Source organism: Euleptes europaea, chromosome 7 (genome assembly GCF_029931775.1).
Source record: "Euleptes europaea isolate rEulEur1 chromosome 7, rEulEur1.hap1, whole genome shotgun sequence".
In the NCBI taxonomy this organism is placed as follows: Eukaryota; Metazoa; Chordata; class Lepidosauria; order Squamata; family Sphaerodactylidae; genus Euleptes; species Euleptes europaea.
In genome coordinates this window covers 77473817-77491810 of record NC_079318.1, presented here as the reverse complement: position 1 = coordinate 77491810, position 17994 = coordinate 77473817, and the positions used below count along the sequence as shown (strand labels likewise).

Here is a 17994-nt window from a genome sequence, read left to right as displayed (position 1 = left end):
CAACATGACATCCATATTGACCTGTACTGTCAAAACTCTTCCGGCTGCCACAACGTGGGCTGCCCGATTCTGTAAGTGCTCTCCCTCTGATTAATCACCACATTGGTGCAGCACAGAAAGATGCCAGCCTGAAACTACTCTGGTTTATAAAGGAACATCTGACTTTCCCAATCTTAGTTTCTTTGCACTTATTTTCTTATACAGTAACACATAGCCTAGGACTCCATAGGACTCTGTGTGTCTGTTAAGTACCATCAAGTCGCTTCTGACTTATGGCGGCCCTGTGAATTAATGATCTCCAAAATATTCTGTCATTGGCAGCTTTGCTCAGGTCTCGCAAATTGAGGGCTACGGCTTCCTTTATTGAGTCAGTCCATCTCATATTGGTTCTTCCTCTTTTCCTGCAATTTTTGTCTTTTCCAGTGAGTTGTTGTCTCATAATCTGTCCAAAGTACAATAGCCTCAGTTTAGTCATTTTAGCTTCTAGGGAGAGTTCAGGCATGATTTAATCTAGAACCTACTTAATATTTTAATCCTTTAAATGTCACCTTTCATGCTAGTTATATATATGGGTACTTGATTATTTTATTTTTCTGCTTTTGATATATCTAGGTGTTAGGTACAGTTTGGCCCTTTATCTGGAAGGCTGAGAAATTTTTTTTACATTTGGGTATTCTATTTTTCTTTTGTTTCAGCTGTGAGGTCGTTCAGCTGTTCACACCAGTTAAATGCAGCAGGTAAAGCCAACAACATACAGTTATTACATCTAGATTCATAGTTAAATGGGAGCTTTACTTGCATGCCCGTGTCATTTCATAAGTTGGAATATGCAACCAACTTTTTTTTTGTTAACTGAGGGCTACTTTGTTAAAGCTGTGAAGGCCCAAACTACTGGATTGCATCCTAGGGATCTGTTGTGCTAATGGCAAAACCTTCTCCTGATACAAGGGGGCTCTTGTATCAGGGGAAAACATGAGTGTTGGCTGACTAGATCCACAGGATTCAGTCTGTGTTTCCAAAACTGAAGTATGAGAAACACAAGCTGGTTCGAGAAACACAATCATCTGTGTTCATCTCTGTTCTGCTGGGACATGGGTTTCCCGATTTTGGCCCGTTGCTGCTATCTTTATTTCCTATATGTAATTATTAAACTGTTTTAATAAGAAGCATAAATGTATGATGCGGTTTACATGGATACTAGGAAATAAATCTAATTGAATATTTTCACATAAATGTGTTTAGCATTGGAACATTAAGTTTTTTCTGGCCGAAGTAGGTATCCATTTTACTTTTTCCATTTTATATTATTGCTGAGTTATTAAAAACAGTGTACATTAGGGTGTCCAAACTTGTGCTGAGACCCAGCAGTGGCTTGTGGAAATTTTGTGAGTAGGTAGCCAGAGTGAAAAAGTTTAATAATAGTTAATAAAACACTTGTTGATGTATAACTAGAACAGTCTCCTTTCCCCAACAAATATATTTGAGACAACTGAAAAAGTATGACAGCAGATATAGTCAAAGGGAGGCCACAAAGAAATGTTTCATCAGTACCTTAAAAGAGCTATGGTACAGAACAAGGGAGGCTTTCAAAGCAGTTTACTTGTGGAGGGAAAAAACCTTGTAGCATTTTAATCTAATTGCTTTAAGATCAGAAAAGTACACAAATCATTTCCAGCTAAATCAGCTGCCTTTTTCCTCAAGTGTCCATTCCTTTAATCCTTTTTAACATTGGGAGTGTCAATTTACAGTGGTGCTTTATATTTTATAGTGCTTTGAGCATTTAGAGAGCTATTCATGCTTACCACTGTGCTTTGGGTTTATTTATTTATTATTTCCATTTATTACCCTGCTCTACCCAGCCTGATATTGCAGAGTAGGGGGTGCTTCTGGGGCAAAATGCTGGCTGTGGTGAGTTAAGACTTGCCAGGACAATGCTTTTTTAAAAAAACATTGTTTTAAGTAGCAGCTTTGCTGTAGATCTTTGTAAGCTGTATCCAGTAACTGGGTGATTTTCTCTTTGTGCAGTTCAGCCCATGACTAAAAAGACTTTAGCCAAAAATGGGGTGAAGAATATTGTACTGGTGGATGGGGTTCGTATTCCGTTTTTGCTGTCAGGAACCTCGTAAGTATTAAACTCTTCCCTGACCAAATGACTGGGATGGAATAAGTAAGATGGAGACAAATCCTACATCCTTGAGGCCCTCATTGTTTTTCCTCCTCTTTAATTCCAAGGTATGGAGATCTGATGCCACATGACTTGGCCAGAGCATCACTACAGTAAGTAGCACGTTGTATTAAGAGGAATACAGAAAAATGTGACTGTGCGGAGACAGATGTGCAGTGATTTAAAGTAGCCCAAGTTTGTCCTGTTCTCCTACTCCTGCCTCTGGGCTAGAAGATACTTCCTCTCTGTTGACCAGGTTCCTCCTCCAAGTCCTTCCCTAGTGGAACCTTTCCCAACCCACTTTTGGCTGCCCTGCCCTTGTGGAATGAGATAACTTGTGGGTTTGTCAGTTTCCACCTTTTCTTTGCTATCCCAGCCTTGCCAGTCTATTGTGGAACATCAACTTGTTGAGTAAGGATCTTGAGCTGAGGATGCTGTTGGTACTTAGTCAGTGTGGACAAGAAAGACAGTGGCAAGGATTAGAATTGGCATGTCTGACTTCTTTTTAAAAAGCTGTATTTTGCCTCGTGCTCTGGAGATTCTGCGTTACACAGAAATGCAAATAGTTTAGAACCTTTTTGAGTAGCTGGTCCAAGTCTGGCTTACCCTGAGAAAGAAACTTCCAGCCCTTTCCACTTTCTGTCTTGGGTGTGTTTGTGTGACTTCGCTTCTGTTAAGATTATAGCAGAACAAAACAGTAGAGGGTTTCTTCATGCTTCACTCCTTTGACACTGAGGGTAATATGTATGGGTAAAAAAGCACTTGGCCTTACCTGTTTAGTCTCACCTGCCTACAACTCTGTACTGTCTTTCCTCTTCTGACCAGATTCCACTCGAGACCTGATCTGCTAGATTTGATCTCGTAAGCTTTGCTTGTGTTCCCTCATATGGTGCACAGTGTCAGAACCAGCACGCATGAAATAGCCCTGAATGTGTCATCTTTGGCCAGGCACATTTGCTTCCCTTCTTTTGCAGGCTCAACTTTTAATAGAGGTTGGCTAGTGATTCTCTTGATTTGGCATGCGTACACATAATTTCTTCCTCTGATCTCTTCCCACAGGGGCTTGCTGAACAAGACTGATATACCAAAGGAAGCTGTTGACTACATTGTTTATGGCACTGTTATTCAGGAGGTGAAAACAAGCAATGTCGCTAGAGAGGTGGGTTAAATGGAGAGGGGAAGGGGAAGCACTAGGCAGCTACCTCAAGACACTGTGAAGAAGATGGAATGTTACCTTGAATTCCTGTGCAGTCTGGTTTTAAAAGCGACGTCTGTGCATTTCTTTGCATTCCTCAGAATACTCATTGTGTATTAATAGAAGCCCACAACTCAGTTCTTTATCATCACTTTACAGCCTCTGGGGAACATGGCAGTCCATAGCCGTTCTCCCACATCTGCTGCTGGAAGGAAAGAAAGTGAAATTATTTATATAGTCACCTTGCACTTCAAAAGCAACCGCTGTCCCCAAGCTCTGGAGTAGTGCCGAGGCTCAAGCACTGTGCTTTGGAAGTGCGTGAAGTGCCTCAGAAGCACAGCGTTACATGGATGAGTTCCATCCCTCCTTCTGAGCTAGCAATAAGGGGAAGGGGTGTGTGTCTCTGATCTTGTATTATAATTTGCAGTTTGTGAAGTGTCTCTAGTTCAGCTTGGTGTCTGAGACAAGACCTTCCCCCTCCCCCTTGGAGGAAGTCATGTCTCAGTAACCACAAACTGGTGATAATGAAGTAGTAACAGGGCTTGGGAACTGGAAACATCCCACTCACCCCCTCTGAGGCTTCATTGTAGGCTATTTCAGGACTCACTTTTGGCAGAAGTGGGCTATAAACATCATAAATAATTTTGTTTAGGAAATTAAATCTGTTAAAAGTAGTGTGCTTTAAGTGGGAGTCCCAACTAATTCCTTTTTTCCTACACTTTCTCTTATGAAGTGCTGTTCCCGTCCCTGCATGTTTGCTATACTAATCGAACCTCCTTTTTGCCTCTTTTTGGTCTGCTTGTGGTCTGATCCTGCAGGCTGTTGTACCAACTAGGATTAAATACACGATTCCTTGCACCAGTGTAGTGTTGCAAGCCATGGTGCTTTTCAACTACAGGCAAGTCTGCATAACGCAAGAGGGCTGGTGTGCAAGGCTTCGCAGCTGGAACTTGCAGAGTCATACTGTTGCAGAAAGAGATGACTGCAGGGGCAGAGCAAGAAAGGCATGCTTGTAGCCACCTCAGCTGGATTGGGAACATGGCTGTTAAGGCGTGGGCTCTGAGTACCAAGGCCAAAGTCCAGGCTGACCTGCCAGCCAGAAAATACATTAACAAAACCAAACACTGAACGTGAGTCAGCAGTGTGATGGGGTAGCTAAAAAGGCAAATGCGGTCTTGGGCTGCATCAACACAAGTATAGTGTCCAGATCACACAAAGTGATGGTATCGCTTTACTCTGTTCTGGTTAGACCTCAACTAGAGTACTGTGTTCAGTTTTGGGCACCACGATTTAAGAAAGATGTAGACAAGCTGGAATGTGTCCAGAGGAGGGCAACAAAGATGGTGAGGGGTTTGGAGACCAAGTCCTATGAGGAAAGGTTGAAGGAACTGGGTATGAAATTAAATCAAAAGAGTTTCTGTCTAGACATTAGGAAGAATTTTCTAACAGAACAGTTCCTCAGTGGAACAGGCTTCCTCGGGAGGTGGTAAGGTCTCCTTCCATGGAGGTTTTTAAGAAGCTGTTAGATGGCCATCTGTCAGCAATGCTGATTCTGTGACCTTAGGCAGATGATGAGAGGGAGGGCATCTTGGCCATCTTTTGGTCACTGGGGGTGCTGGGGCGGGGAGGTAGTTGTGAATTTCCTGCATTATGCAGGGGGTTGGGCTAAATGACCCTGGTGGTCCCTTCCAACTCTATGATTCTAAGAGCAGCAAGCAGAGGAGCTTCGTCTGCCAGCAAACACCCAAGCGATCAGATTGCCAGTGTGAAATTTAACTCCTGGTAGCTTTGGTGTTCTATACAGAGCTGAGCGTGTTTCCTGTTAAAATATAACATCCAAAAGATGTGTAAGCGAGTTTATTCCTTTCGGAATAGTGTACTTTGAACCAGCCTGTTGGATTCAGCTCCATTTTTTTTTGGGAAGTCTTTGACACGATAGATGATGCTGTGGAAATTATCAGTCTTCACCAGCCCATAAGAACATAAGAAAGGCCCTACTGGGTCAGACCAAGGCCCATCAAGTCCAGCAGTCTATTCACACAGTGGCCAACTAGGTGCCTCTAGGAAGCCCACAAAGAAGAAGCCCATGTTGACAGTCTCTCTGTTGGTGGCTGTTGCTCACTAGCAGAACTATGGGGGGAAATGTTACCAGTTGAACATTAGGTAGCTCTTTGTGTTTCTGAGAACAAGTGAGTGATGTGAACCTTCAGTAGTGAAGCTGATACTTTCCAGGAATATCGTTGCAGTTAAAGAGGTTTTAATAATCCATTTCTGCTAAATAGATTTGCTATACCTGTCCTGGTGTGCTTGCCTTTTGCCTGCTTGCTTGACCGATACGCTGTCCTGCAGCACTGATAACCTGTGCTTAACTTGCAGCGCTGTCCTAACCTTTAACCCAGCTGGCTGTGTGTCAATTAAGGTGTGTCATTCTGTGGCAATATGTATTTAAGAATGTGTGACTCAGACATTTTGCTTCTGCCATGTGAAGCTGCTTTATACTGTCAGACCTTTGACCCACATAGCTTAGTATTATCTACTCTGCCTTGCGACTCTTCTGCAATGCATTATGCTGAGATGTTGGGGGTTAAGCCTGAGGTGGTCTGATGTAAAGGATGTTCTACCAATGAAGTCCACAAACATAAATGATAATGAATAATTTATATGACTCTTTTTCTGGGGCAAAAATGGGCATCTGTGGTATATTCGGTCTTAACGTTACTGGCATACTTCCAGCAACTTTGGTGGCTGCTCCCATGCCAGTCAGAAGACATCTAAAATCTTCCATCAATGCGGACATCTTAGATGTTGTTCCTAGCAGTCATGCAGACTGTATACTTCCCAAGCAGTGGTACTTCCTTGATTGGTAACATCTTATATGCACCTATATAGGTTCTTTGGTGCTTTTTGGCTTCATGGGAATAACTGGGAGCTGCTGCAGCCCGGCTGCTTGAAGGATGCGTAACGGTTGTTGAGATTTTAAAAATCCAGTTGGCTCAAGTTACTGTATCCACTGGGCCATGCTTGTACTTGGTGACAAACTTTAAAAAGCAGAGGGGGCTCCCTTTGCAGCTTTCAGAAAAAGGGTTCAGCTTTGTGCACTTGCAAAACAAGCTGATTCAAAGATCACAAACCTGCATTGTGAGTAGCATCAGCACCGTAGTGACAGCTGAACTGGTTGTGCTGTGAGCTTCTTGTTCTTGAAAGGTCAGATCCCAGCATAAACACACCGTGAAAGCTTCCATCTGTCAGCCCAGGCTATCGCACAGCATTTTCATGAGACTAAATGAAGCATGCGCTGTAAAGCTCTTCACATGTTGAGGAATGTTATAGGAATGAGACTGTTCTTGATGCTCGATCTGGCAAGCGCATGAGGGCCTCCATACTCTGTTTTGCAGGCTGCCTTGGGAGCTGGCTTCTCAGACAAGACTCCAGCTCACACCGTCACTATGGCTTGCATCTCTTCAAACCAGGCTATGACCACAGGTATGTCAGTTATAAAGGAGACTAACATGAGCCTTCTGCTTTAAATTATAAAAAGGCCTGCTGATTGGCTGCTGATGTACACAGTGATTCTCGGACAGTGTGCAGGATGTTAACTTCTTAGAAGTGGCTGGTCTCCATCATGCTCATTTCTGAACAGCCTGGCCTTGGAACACTTTCCATTTGAAATTAAGGAGGCTTAGAAAGGCAACCCACTTAGGCTAAAATGGATTATAACCATATAACAAATGGTCCACATCTTCTCGAGCAACTTTGGAGCAAAAGATTCAGTTCCTCTTAGAGGACTCAGACCCTCAGCGTACCTATTTTGTTGCTCATTTTTTGGAGGCTGCAGAGAAGAGACGAAGGGAGATGTTTTTAGAGATGGGTCTTATTTAACTTTTATTGTTCAAGACTAAGAAAGAAAGAAAGACAAGCCTCCAAAAGCAAGTCTCCATGAGCAACATCTTGGCAGTAATTGCTTCTCCCATGAAATGTCTTCACAAATACTGCTTTGCATTGATTGCTGAACCACCAGCTGTCTGCAGAAGGGACTATTTCTGTCCTTGCTCCCCCTTAAGGTAACAAATGGGCAGGATATAAGAAGACCAAAGATATTAGGTGCTCAAAAGGAGTACGGAGGTTTAACAGTGCAAAAACAATGAGAACTGAGGGGCAAGAAATCAGCAACCTGAAACTCTGAACAAAGTGAACTGAGAGGAAAGGCTGCATAGGAAAGATGGGCTTTTGGGTAAGGATTTAATGTAAGAAATTGAGCGTGTGCAACAGCTGTGTGCAGGGAAAGAATTCCAAGTCCCTTTTTTTGCCTGCTCTGTTATTTAATGTTGTGCTATTGTGCATTGGCTTAGGAGATGGTAAATCAGTCCTATGAATGTGCAATGGGAAGGCTGGGGTAGCTTAAAGAACGTTAAACTCAGGTGGAGGGATGCTGTGTAAGGATGGCGAATGATACTGAACAAAGCTGTAGGAGGATGTTCCTTCCTAAAATAAAAAAGCCGCATTGTTCTGCTAAAAATGTTACTCCCTGGTGCCCTCTTACTCTTCTCCTCTGTAGGAGCCGGTCTCATCGCTTCTGGCCAATGTGATGTAGTGGTTGCTGGCGGCGTTGAGCTGATGTCAGATGTACCCATCAGACATAGCAGGAAAATGAGGAAGACGATGCTTGGCCTCACAAGGGCAAAGTCCTTGGTTCAGAGGCTGTCCTTGATCTCCAGAATCCGTCCTGATTACTTTGCTCCTGAGGTAAAAATGTACACACGCATGTGCACACGCCCTGTTTCTTTGTCTACTTGTTTGTTCTGCTATTAAAGAAAGGGGGATAATAAATCAGATGTCAGAAAATTATATCCCTTCTGTTCAATCCATTGGGTTCTTAGTAGCCATTGCTGACTGAACTACAGCAAAGGCTAGTGGGTTGATGCTCCTGAGAGCCAGCGTGGTGTAGTGGTTTGGAGCGGTGGTTTGGAGCGGTGGACTCTGATCTGGAGGACCTGATTTGACTCCCCACTCCTCCACGTGAGCAGCAGACGCTAATCTGGTGAACTGGATTTGTTTCCCCCACTCCTGCACATGAAGCCTTCTGGGTGACCTTGGGCTTGTCACAGCTCTCTTAGAGCTGACTCAGCCCCACCTATCCCACAGGGTGTCTGCTGTGGGGAGGGGAAGAGAAGGTGATTGTGAGATTAAAGGGGAATGGATGAAGAAGGGGGCAGCCTCAGTGGAGAGACTGACAGTGTAGAAATTTGAATTTGCAAAGTCCAGGGGGTGCTTGCAGGTGGACAATGGCTGTTGTGCTGGCTGTGTCGGCTCCTAGGAGCTGAGTTTCACCAAGTGCCTTCTGACTTCCTGCAGCTCCCAGCAGTGGCAGAGTTCTCCACCAGCGAGACCATGGGTCACTCGGCAGACCGGCTGGCAGCTGCCTTCGCCATCTCGCGTGTCGAGCAAGATGAGTATGCCCTGCGGTCACACAGCCTGGCCAAGAAAGCCCAGGATGAGGGGCTCCTCACTGATATAGTGCCATTCAAAGTGCCAGGTAAAGCAGCTGCTCAAAGTTTCATAGAGTGTGGACATAAGGCAGTGGGGGAGAGGGGAGAAAGAGGAGATTTCTGTATCCAAAGAGGTCAGAATGATTGGCTGTCAAAGGGCCAGGAACATTTTAAGGATGAAAATTGCATGGGGGAGAGGGGGATAAAAATGCCCATCTCCTTTCATCACCTTCCAATTGCTAGACTTTGGGTTAGATCCTGTGGCTGCATTCTGCAAATAGAAGTTCCAGAAGCTGCCTTCTCTCGGCAAAAGAGGCCAGGCCTTTGCCTCATGGGATGCTTCTTGCACAGGTGGAAGATGCTCCTGTTAGTGAAACAGAGCAGCAAGATCCAGCCCTCTCCTGCTCTTCCCCTACCCTGAAGTTGATCATTGTTTTGTCTTCCAGTATAGGCAATGGTAATATCCAAATAATAAACCTCACTCACCCAACCACACCTGGATTGTACAGAGAAAGTAGAAGCCCCCTGTCCTACAAACAATGGGACTGCTATAGTTATGGTACAGGGAAGCCAGAGTCGATCCAGTCTGTTTGCATGAAATTACAGCCATCTTGAATTCTGATATGGCTTGAGCGAGTCTGAAATTACTATAGTTGTGTCCCAACAAATAGAACTGATTTTAAGATTATTACAATACAAAACTACATGGCTCAAAAACTAGAAGCAGCTTAACAGGTGGAATGCTACATTAAGGTTGAGCAGCCTGTAATACAGGTTAATGATTCCTTACTTCATTGTAAATACACATATCCCCAAATGACTTTTCAGTGCTGACCACAGTTTTGGTAGTGCCTTCCCCAGTTTTACAAGCATGACCGAAGCATCCAGTTTCTCCCCAGCTCATTATCATGTAATAAGGAACAGATTCCTGTTCTTCAAGCAGGGTTCTGTCCTATGTGAACAGTAGCTGTTGCGGCTTCAGTGGTAAAATACTAAGGGGTTTACTGAAATGGATGAAGCTACTTGCAGTGATTGCCTAGTTGATGGTTCGAAGAGCTTCTGATATACTCTGATCCTAAAGGTTGGTGGTTGCCATTGACTTCAAAGCTTTGATCTTACAACTGTACAGCTATTGTTTTCTGAAGATGCAGGTGTCTGGAAAAAGAAGCTTCATAGAAAATGAGTTGAAAAAGACGATGACGAGAGTGGGGGCAAGAATGGGCAGAAACTAAAATGAAATCAGCAGCAGGCACCTTGATCTCTCAATTGGTTCTCAATTGATTCTTGCAGGCAAGGATACTGTTGTGAAGGACAACGGAATCCGTCCTTCTTCAATGGAGCAGATGGGCAAACTGAAAGCTGCTTTTGTTAAACCTTACGGAACTGTCACAGCCGCCAACTCTTCTTTCCTGGTAATGTTAAACCTGCATTTTCCCCCCCTTTGAACAATAGTACAGTTGAAAGTTTTCAGCTGTTCCAAAAACCGTTGCTGCTAAAATCATAGCCTAGAGACCTGTGATCAAAGTAGTTTGAAGGACTACTTGTAATAACTACAGATTCCCTTGAAGAGGGTTCTTGGGTGAAATGTGTAGGAAAATTCTATTCTGAGTAATAATTTTTTTATCCTATTTGGCACCATTGGCCTCGGCCTTATTTTTATCTTCTTTCTGAAATAGAATCACATCTGTGTTGTGCTTTTGGAATAGGCTATACATGCCAATAAATAATCGTTGCAATTGATTATTAAGGAGATGGGGATGGTGGTGCTGTTGAAGGACACGGGAGCTTTTACAGTGTGAAAGAAAGTAGGTCCCTAATGCAAGGACTTTCAGTCTGAAACGTGACATAAGGGAAGACCACAGAGGGCAGGAAGGAAGGTGGGGATGGGGATAAGCTGGAGAAGAATAGGCTTTTATCCTAGTCACATCTCTCATGGTGGAGGGCAGATTACTTTCTGTGTGGCAGGAGTCTGTGTGTGCACACGTTTTTATTTTTATTATTTGCCGTCATGTCACATCTAACGTATAGTGACCCCTTGTGGGGTTTTCAAGGTAAGAGATGTTCAGAGGTGGTTTTGCCTGCCTTCATGTCATGATTCTGGTATTCCTTGGAGGTCTCCCATCCAAATTCTTGCCATGGTCAACCCTGCTTAGCTTCTGAGATCTGATGAGATCAGGCTAGCCTGGGCTATCCAGGTCAGGGTGAGTGCACACGTACATACCCCTAATTCTCCCTGGGCACTGAGAGACTATACCTTCTCAGAATACTGGTGCAGTGGCTAGATGACTGAGTCTGGGTGGTCGCTATAAACTTTTGCCCTGCACTGTACCGTTTGAGACTGCAGGTGGAGCCTTGCATGATGGAATATTCCCCAATGAAGAAACACACCTACACATAGAAACCTGGCATGTCAAAAAGAGTCACACTTAGAAGCCTTCCCCCAACATGCTGATGTTCTGCACACAAAGGGTGGCTTTTGTATGCCAAAGCACAATTTGCTCACTTGAGTGAGAAGCCTCCATCACATACCTCCAGGATAGTTGTGAGGTTAAAGTGCAATTCTGAGTTCCTTGGGCAGAAGTGCAGTGTGTAAACTTAACCCAGCACATCCTCCTCCTTCTCATGCAGTCCCATCAGTGTTCAGCGCAGGTGGCCTCTGTTCTGCTTCTTTGCCTGATGGCGTTTGTCTGGCTTCCTTTTTCAGACCGATGGAGCCTCTGCAGTCCTGCTGATGTCTGAAGAGAAAGCTCTGGCGATGGGGTACAAACCAAAGGCCTACCTCAGGTGAATGGAAGCTTTCTGCTTTAACTGCAGGCTGTGTTGTGCTTGCCCTCTCACCTGTCCACCACTTGATAGCTCTTTGCTGTGCTTCTCTTATCTAGGGATTTTGTGTACGTATCCCAGGACCCAAAGGACCAGCTGCTGCTTGGGTAAGTTGCAGGCTGTTGGGCCTCAACGACTTCTAAGTGTTTGTCTTGCCATGAGAAGCCCTTCTGTTTCAGTAGGACTCCCAAGCTGCAACATGAGCCGAATACTCCCAGCCAGCCCTCTTAATCTCTACCCCCGTACAGTGATTTCTGTTACAGTGATTTCTGAGAGAGCCAGCATGGTGTAGTGGTTAAGAGCGGTGGTTTGGAGCGGCAGAGTCTGATCTGGAGAACCGGGTTTGATTCCCCTCCACATGAGTGGCGGAGGCTAATCTGGTGAACTGAATTTGTTTCCCCACTCCTACACGTGAAGCCAGCTGGGTGACCTTGGGCTAGTCACATTCTCTCAGCCCCACCTGCCTCACAGGGTGTCTGTTGTGGGGAGAGGAAGGGAAGGTGATTGTAAGCCGGTTTGATTCTTCCTTAAGTGGTAGAGAAAGTTGGCATATAAAAACCAACTCTTCTTCTTACTCCAGTTCTAGCTGCCAAGTATGCTGAAGGGAGATGGTAGTCCCCTTACTCACTGGTACATCACCTGCTGTACAGGTCCCAGGTTCAATCCCCAACACCTGTGTTGCGAAGGATTTCTAGTGAAAGGGTTGCAGTAGTCCCAGTCCGTTCATTTAAATAACCCAGTCCCTTTGGTCATCAGTTACCTCAGCTGGAGGAATAGATCCTTTACTATTCCTCTCATGGGCTGTTTTACCAGTCTTCTCTACCCCTAAACCTACTTTTCTTCCTGCTGAGGTAAAAGGTATGTGAACCCCAATGTAATTTGCAAATTGGAATTCCCGCAGAACCACATTAACGTGAAAACAAAAACCATCAGGAGATGCTTTGTGAGTCTCCTCGCATCTTAGCTCTGGTTCATCTTTAGTTCTTTCCAAAAGAAAAGTGCAGCACAAGTAATATTTTAAAAGGGCCCAGAATAACACTTACAAACCACACATCTTTGATAAATTCTTAGAATCCAGCTTATCCGCTAAGTCCCTCCTGATCACAGTGAAGATGGAAAAAATAGTGTGCTGGCTTCTCTCAGAACACTGTTTTTAGAGACACCTCCCTCTCCCGCCCCCCATTCCATTCTTTTTCCACTTAAAAAATAGATCTGGCTTTAGTATAAGGCAGCTTGATATGGTTTCCAAGAGCTAGACTGGTGGTACTCAGTCCGAGTAACAGGTATGTGGGGTACAGACCCTGGTGAAATGAGCAGCCTCACAAAAGAGAATCAGGCACATAGCCTTTCTCCCCCAACACATTCTACCCACAAGGTGGACCCGTGTTTACAGCTGTGGTCCGCCATGTTAAAAGTGCGAGTGTCGAGCTGTTAACTAATGGGAAGAAATACCAGTTTGGGTGCGTGAGTTTTTGGAAGAGAGTCTTGCAGCAGCAACGAAGGAAGATCATCAGTGCGAGTTGGAGCAACCTGTAGAAACCCATCTGTGACGGACAGGAGGCTATCCTGTCCCTGGAGGGAAAAACAGCCACTCAAATGAGCCCATAGGAGTGCTGCTCCAGCATCCAATCACCTTTGAGAAAGGGATGGAATGTTGGAGGGAGGGAAGCAGAGGAGGAGAAGAGAGGGGAGAGCAGTGATTGCTCAGGAAAAAGAGCAGGCAGAGTGAAGGGTAGCTCTGCCCGGTAGTGTGGCAGAGTGGTTTACCTCTGTCTCTAGGAGAGAATAGAGTACCCAGTTGTTAGGGGAAGGTTTATAGTTCAAAACAAACCTAGATCCCAAAAATCATAGGAGGCTGTGTGCGTCCCCTCAGTAGGGGAAAAAGAGCTTGTCACACCATATAATAAAAACTTTTTTGTGTGTTTCGGGTTGTTGTGGATAAGCATAGCACAGCATGTTGTGTCTCACTCCTCCATCTCAGGGCACCAAGTGTGAACGGTAGCAGATCCTCTGTTATTTCAGTGTCGTGAACAACAAGGTGCACCCCTCAAGGGCTTATTCTTGCATACTGAGAGGGGGGTGCCAGCAGTTGTCTTCTGTACTGGTATCTGCAACTCTTCTCAAGAAGCAGTTGGTCCCCTCCACAAGCCCTTGAACCCAACTCTTTTTTTTTCCTCCATCAGCCCCACCTATGGTACTCCCAAGGTGCTAGAGAAGGCTGGCCTGACAATGGCAGATATTGACGTGTTTGAATTTCACGAAGCGTTTGCAGTAAGTATTTCTAAAGTTGTATGTTAGGAGGGGCTCCTGGGATGCACTCCCCATAGAAAGAAAAGCCATACGTCTTCCTTCATCTCTTAACCAAAAGAGACCAAACTGTGTGCAAGGAAATCCTGGGAGTTGTGCAGCCAAAGATAAATGTGGAAATGGAGCCCTGTTACATAAAAACGTCTTCTTTGTGTTGATATTTGAGTTGCAAAAGTGAGGATAGCATCCTTCACTGGCTGCTATTCGTCTATGTTCCCCCAAGAAAATCTAAGTGATGCACCTTGTAGCACGGTTAGTTGGGTTCAAATCTCATTTCAGCCACATAATTATTGGCTGTATTCAGATGTCACAAAAAACCTCTCTGTCCAAGGTAGGTATGACTGCAGCTTATTTTCATGTACTTCCCTACATGGAGGGGAGTTGTGCTGGGTGCCTGTGAACTCAACAAACTGGGTTGCTGACCTTTCTGGAGGAATAGGCTTGCCGCCCTAAGCCTGACTTGGTTGGGAAAGGTGGAACATAAATAAAATAATGTGTGAATGCGGCCACCGAGTATCCTGTGACAAAGCAAGAGGCATCTCTCAGCCCTTGTTCCCCATTTGCAAAATAAGAACAATTAACTGCTGACCTTGCATTACAGTGTTTTATTTAGAAATGATTGTGAGAATGAGTAGCCTAAAGAGTAAAACATTTTGGACAGTAAAAGACCTTGATACGTTTTTGGTGGTGGCAGCAATATGTAAACCCTGGACATCTGCATTTTTATCCGTCAGGTGTCTCCATTCAAAGAGACATAAGAGATCCTCTTAGTGCAAGGGGTTTGTGTGCTTAGATCTGACGCAGCTATTTCTTTTCTACAGACACATTTTTTTTCCTCCTTTTCCTTTCCCACTTAGGGGCAAATTTTAGCTAACATGAAAGCTATGGATTCGGATTGGTTTGCTCAGAACTGCATGGGTAGAACGTCTAAGGTAAAGTTCTGGTTAGCAATTTCATTGTAAATTTGTGCGTTTATTTGTGCATAGCTTAACCCTGCCTGCCCTCGGTTCATAAGAACATAAAAACATAAGAAAAGCCACGCTGGATCAGACCAAGGTCCATCAAGTCCAGCAGTCTGTTCACACAGCTGCCAACCAGGTGCCTCTAGGAAGCCCACAAACAAGACAACTGCAGCAGCTTTATCCTGCCTGTGTTCCACCTAATATAATAGGCATGCTCCTCAGATCCTAAAGGGAATAGGTATGCATCATGACCAGTATTCATTTTGACTAGTAGCCATGGATAGCCCTATCCTCCATGAATACGTCCACCCCCCTCTTAAAGCCTTCCAAGTTGGCAGCCATCACCACATCCTGGGGCAGGGAGTTCCACAATTTAACTGTGCATAGTATGAAGAAATACTTCATTTTATCGGTTTTGAATCTCTCACCCTCCAGCTTCAGCAGATGACCCCATGTTCTAGTATTATGAAAGCACTGGTCCACTCCCTCCATACCATACATAATTGTATAGACCTCTATCACGTCTCCCCTTAAACGCTTCTTTCCATGCTAAAAGGCTTAAGCATTTCAACTGCTCCTCATCGGGCAGTTGCGCTAGCCCCCTGATAATTTTGGTTGCTCTTTTCTGCATGTTCTGAAGCTCTGCAGTATCCTTTTTTAGGTGTGGTGACCAGAACTGTATACAGTATTCCAAGTGTGGTCTCACCATAGATTTATACAAGGGCAGTATGATAGTAGCAATTTTATTCTCTATTCCTTGTCAAATTATGGCCAGCATGGATTTTGCCTTTTTCTCAGCAGCCACACACTGAGTTGACATCTTCATTGAGCTATCCACTACCACCCCAAGATCCCTTTCTTGGTCTGTCACTGCCAGCACAGATCCCATCAGTGTATATGTGAAGTTGGGATTCTTTGCCCCAATATGCATCACTTTTCACTTGCTCACATTTAATCTCCTTTGCCATTTTAACGCCCATTCCTGCAGTATGAAGAGATCCTTTTGGATCTCTTCACAGTCCAATTTTGTTTTAACCACCCTAAATAATTCAGTGTCATCTGCAAACCTGGCCACCTTGGTATTCATCCCCAACTCCAGGTCATGGATGAACAGATTAAAAAGCACTGGTCCCAATACAGATCTCTGAGGGACCCCACTGCTCATATCCCTCCATTGTGAGAACTGACCATTGATTCCTACTCCCTGCTTCCTATTTTTCAGCCAGCTCTCAGTCCATAAGAGGACTTGTCCTCTTATCCCATGACTATGAAGTTGGCTTAGCAGCCTTTGGTGGGGGACTTTGTCAAAAGCCTTTTGGAAATCCAAATACACAATGTCCACAGGCTCATTCGTGTTCCAACTTCTCCACATGTTCCTTGCTTGTTTGCCTCAAGGAAGTAAGCCCTGGGGGGGCAAAGGCCACCTCATATAGGACACTGTTGGAACTAACTACTTTGAATAACCAGGCCCCTCAGCCACCCCAGCCCTACTGCTGTCCAGATGCAAGGAGCATTCCGGCAGTGGTCCTTATGCAACCAAACTGGGTGGTTTGAAAACATTGCCTCATTTTTGGTGTGTGTTAATACTAGTCTTACATTACTACATAACTTACTGTATCCCATTATAGGTGGAATTGTGTGATTTATTCAAGGCGGGGATTTTGCTTATGATATTTCTCCTTCTTGCAGGTTGGAGCCCCTCCTCTGGAAAAGTTCAACAACTGGGGTGGGTCTCTGTCTCTGGGGCACCCCTTCGGTGCCACTGGCTGCCGGTTGGTAGTGACTGCTGCCCACAGATTGAAGAAGGAGGGAGGACAGTATGGGCTGGTTGCTGCATGTGCTGCTGGAGGACAGGTAAGAAAGGGAAGGTTTTGCCTGTTGCATTTGGGAAGTTGCGTACACTTTGGGGGCATCGGCATTCCAGGGGTGAGAAAGTCCCAGGCTTGCCTGTGTAATTTTGCTTTTCCAGAGTTATGTTTTCTTCCTCCCTCCTGTATATGGTGTGAGTCTGTTCTTCTACGCATGTGTCTAATCTAGTGTTGCTTTTCTTCTTGCAGGGCCACGCAATGATAGTGGAACTTTACCCACAGTAAAGGCATGAAGAACTGCTGCAAATGGCATTTCCTGAGACATCGGTGCAATTCCAGCACACTTGTGCGACATAAGTGTGTCTGATCCTGCCTAGAAAGGACTTCTGGTGGCCTTTGTAAATATTTTCTAACTGCCTGTGAAAGCTAACTAAGAGTAGGCAGATCCTCTGAAAAGTTCTATCTATTTATGACAATAAGGGGTGTCAGCAGTTTGTCCAACATATAATGGTGAGTTTCTCCGTTTTTCTGAGAACAGTGTGTAGGAGTGCACTAATTCTGAAACAGAGGCTTGCCAGTGATAAATGGTTCAGGTTTTAACACAAAACCTGTATAAAAGTTTAGGCTTTTTAAAAAGGATCTGTAATCTGAACTGAAATGAACTTTTATAGCAGAAGGCTAGCTCAAAATTGTTGAGACAGTGGGGAGAAGACTATGAACTGCGTACAGTGTCTGTCACCACTTATCAGCCTTAATAAACAAGATAAATGTTAAGGTTTGAGTGTTCTTTGCTTTTTATCTGCTGCTTTCACAGTTATGCATTCTGCAGCCACTGTATGGCTCAGTGATAGAGCATCTGCTTTGCATGCAGAAGGTCTCAAGTTTGATCCTGAGCATTTCCAGTTAAAGGAGTCAGGTGAATTGAAAGACCTACGTATGACACTGGGTAGCTGCTGCCAGGGTAGACATCACTGACCATGATGGATCATTGGTCACAGTCCAACTAAGGCAGGTTCATATGTTCCTATATCCTCCCTCTTCCCAATGGGATTCCATCCTAGCTCATATTTAGGTAGGGTCACTGTCCTCAAGGTGGGGCCTGGAGTTCTCCTGGAATTAGAACTGATCTCCAGCCTACAGCAATCAGATCCCCTGAAGGAAATGGCTGCTTTGGAGGGTGGAGAGTCCAGGAGTTTCCCAAGATGGAGTTGACACCCCTATATCTAGGTAAAGGAAAACTTCATCTGTC

General features: G+C 44.6%; 1 protein-coding gene across 1 annotated transcript; it reads left to right on the top strand.

The window, feature by feature from the left end:
- On the top strand, positions 1-17092 carry HADHB (hydroxyacyl-CoA dehydrogenase trifunctional multienzyme complex subunit beta). Its single transcript, XM_056852497.1, has 15 exons — positions 1-71; positions 696-737; positions 2026-2122; positions 2233-2277; positions 3224-3323; positions 6755-6842; positions 7915-8102; positions 8712-8892; positions 10136-10257; positions 11550-11629; positions 11728-11775; positions 13852-13939; positions 14833-14907; positions 16627-16791; positions 16995-17092. The coding sequence occupies exons 1-15, from the start codon at positions 5-7 to the stop codon at positions 17028-17030; spliced, it is 1422 nt and encodes a 473-aa protein (XP_056708475.1). The 5' UTR covers positions 1-4; the 3' UTR covers positions 17031-17092.
- The last annotated feature ends 902 nt before the right edge of the window (positions 17093-17994 follow it).

Excerpts from the sequence above, each read along its gene's own strand:
- HADHB (XM_056852497.1), top strand. The coding sequence starts at position 5 with ATGACATCCATATTGACCTGTACTGTCAAAACTCTTCCGGCTGCCACA. Across the intron at positions 72-695 it reads AACGTGGGCTGCCCGATTCT|CTGTGAGGTCGTTCAGCTGT; the intron begins GTAAGTGCTCTC and ends CTTTTGTTTCAG. Across the intron at positions 13,940-14,832 it reads AATTTCACGAAGCGTTTGCA|GGGCAAATTTTAGCTAACAT; the intron begins GTAAGTATTTCT and ends TTTCCCACTTAG.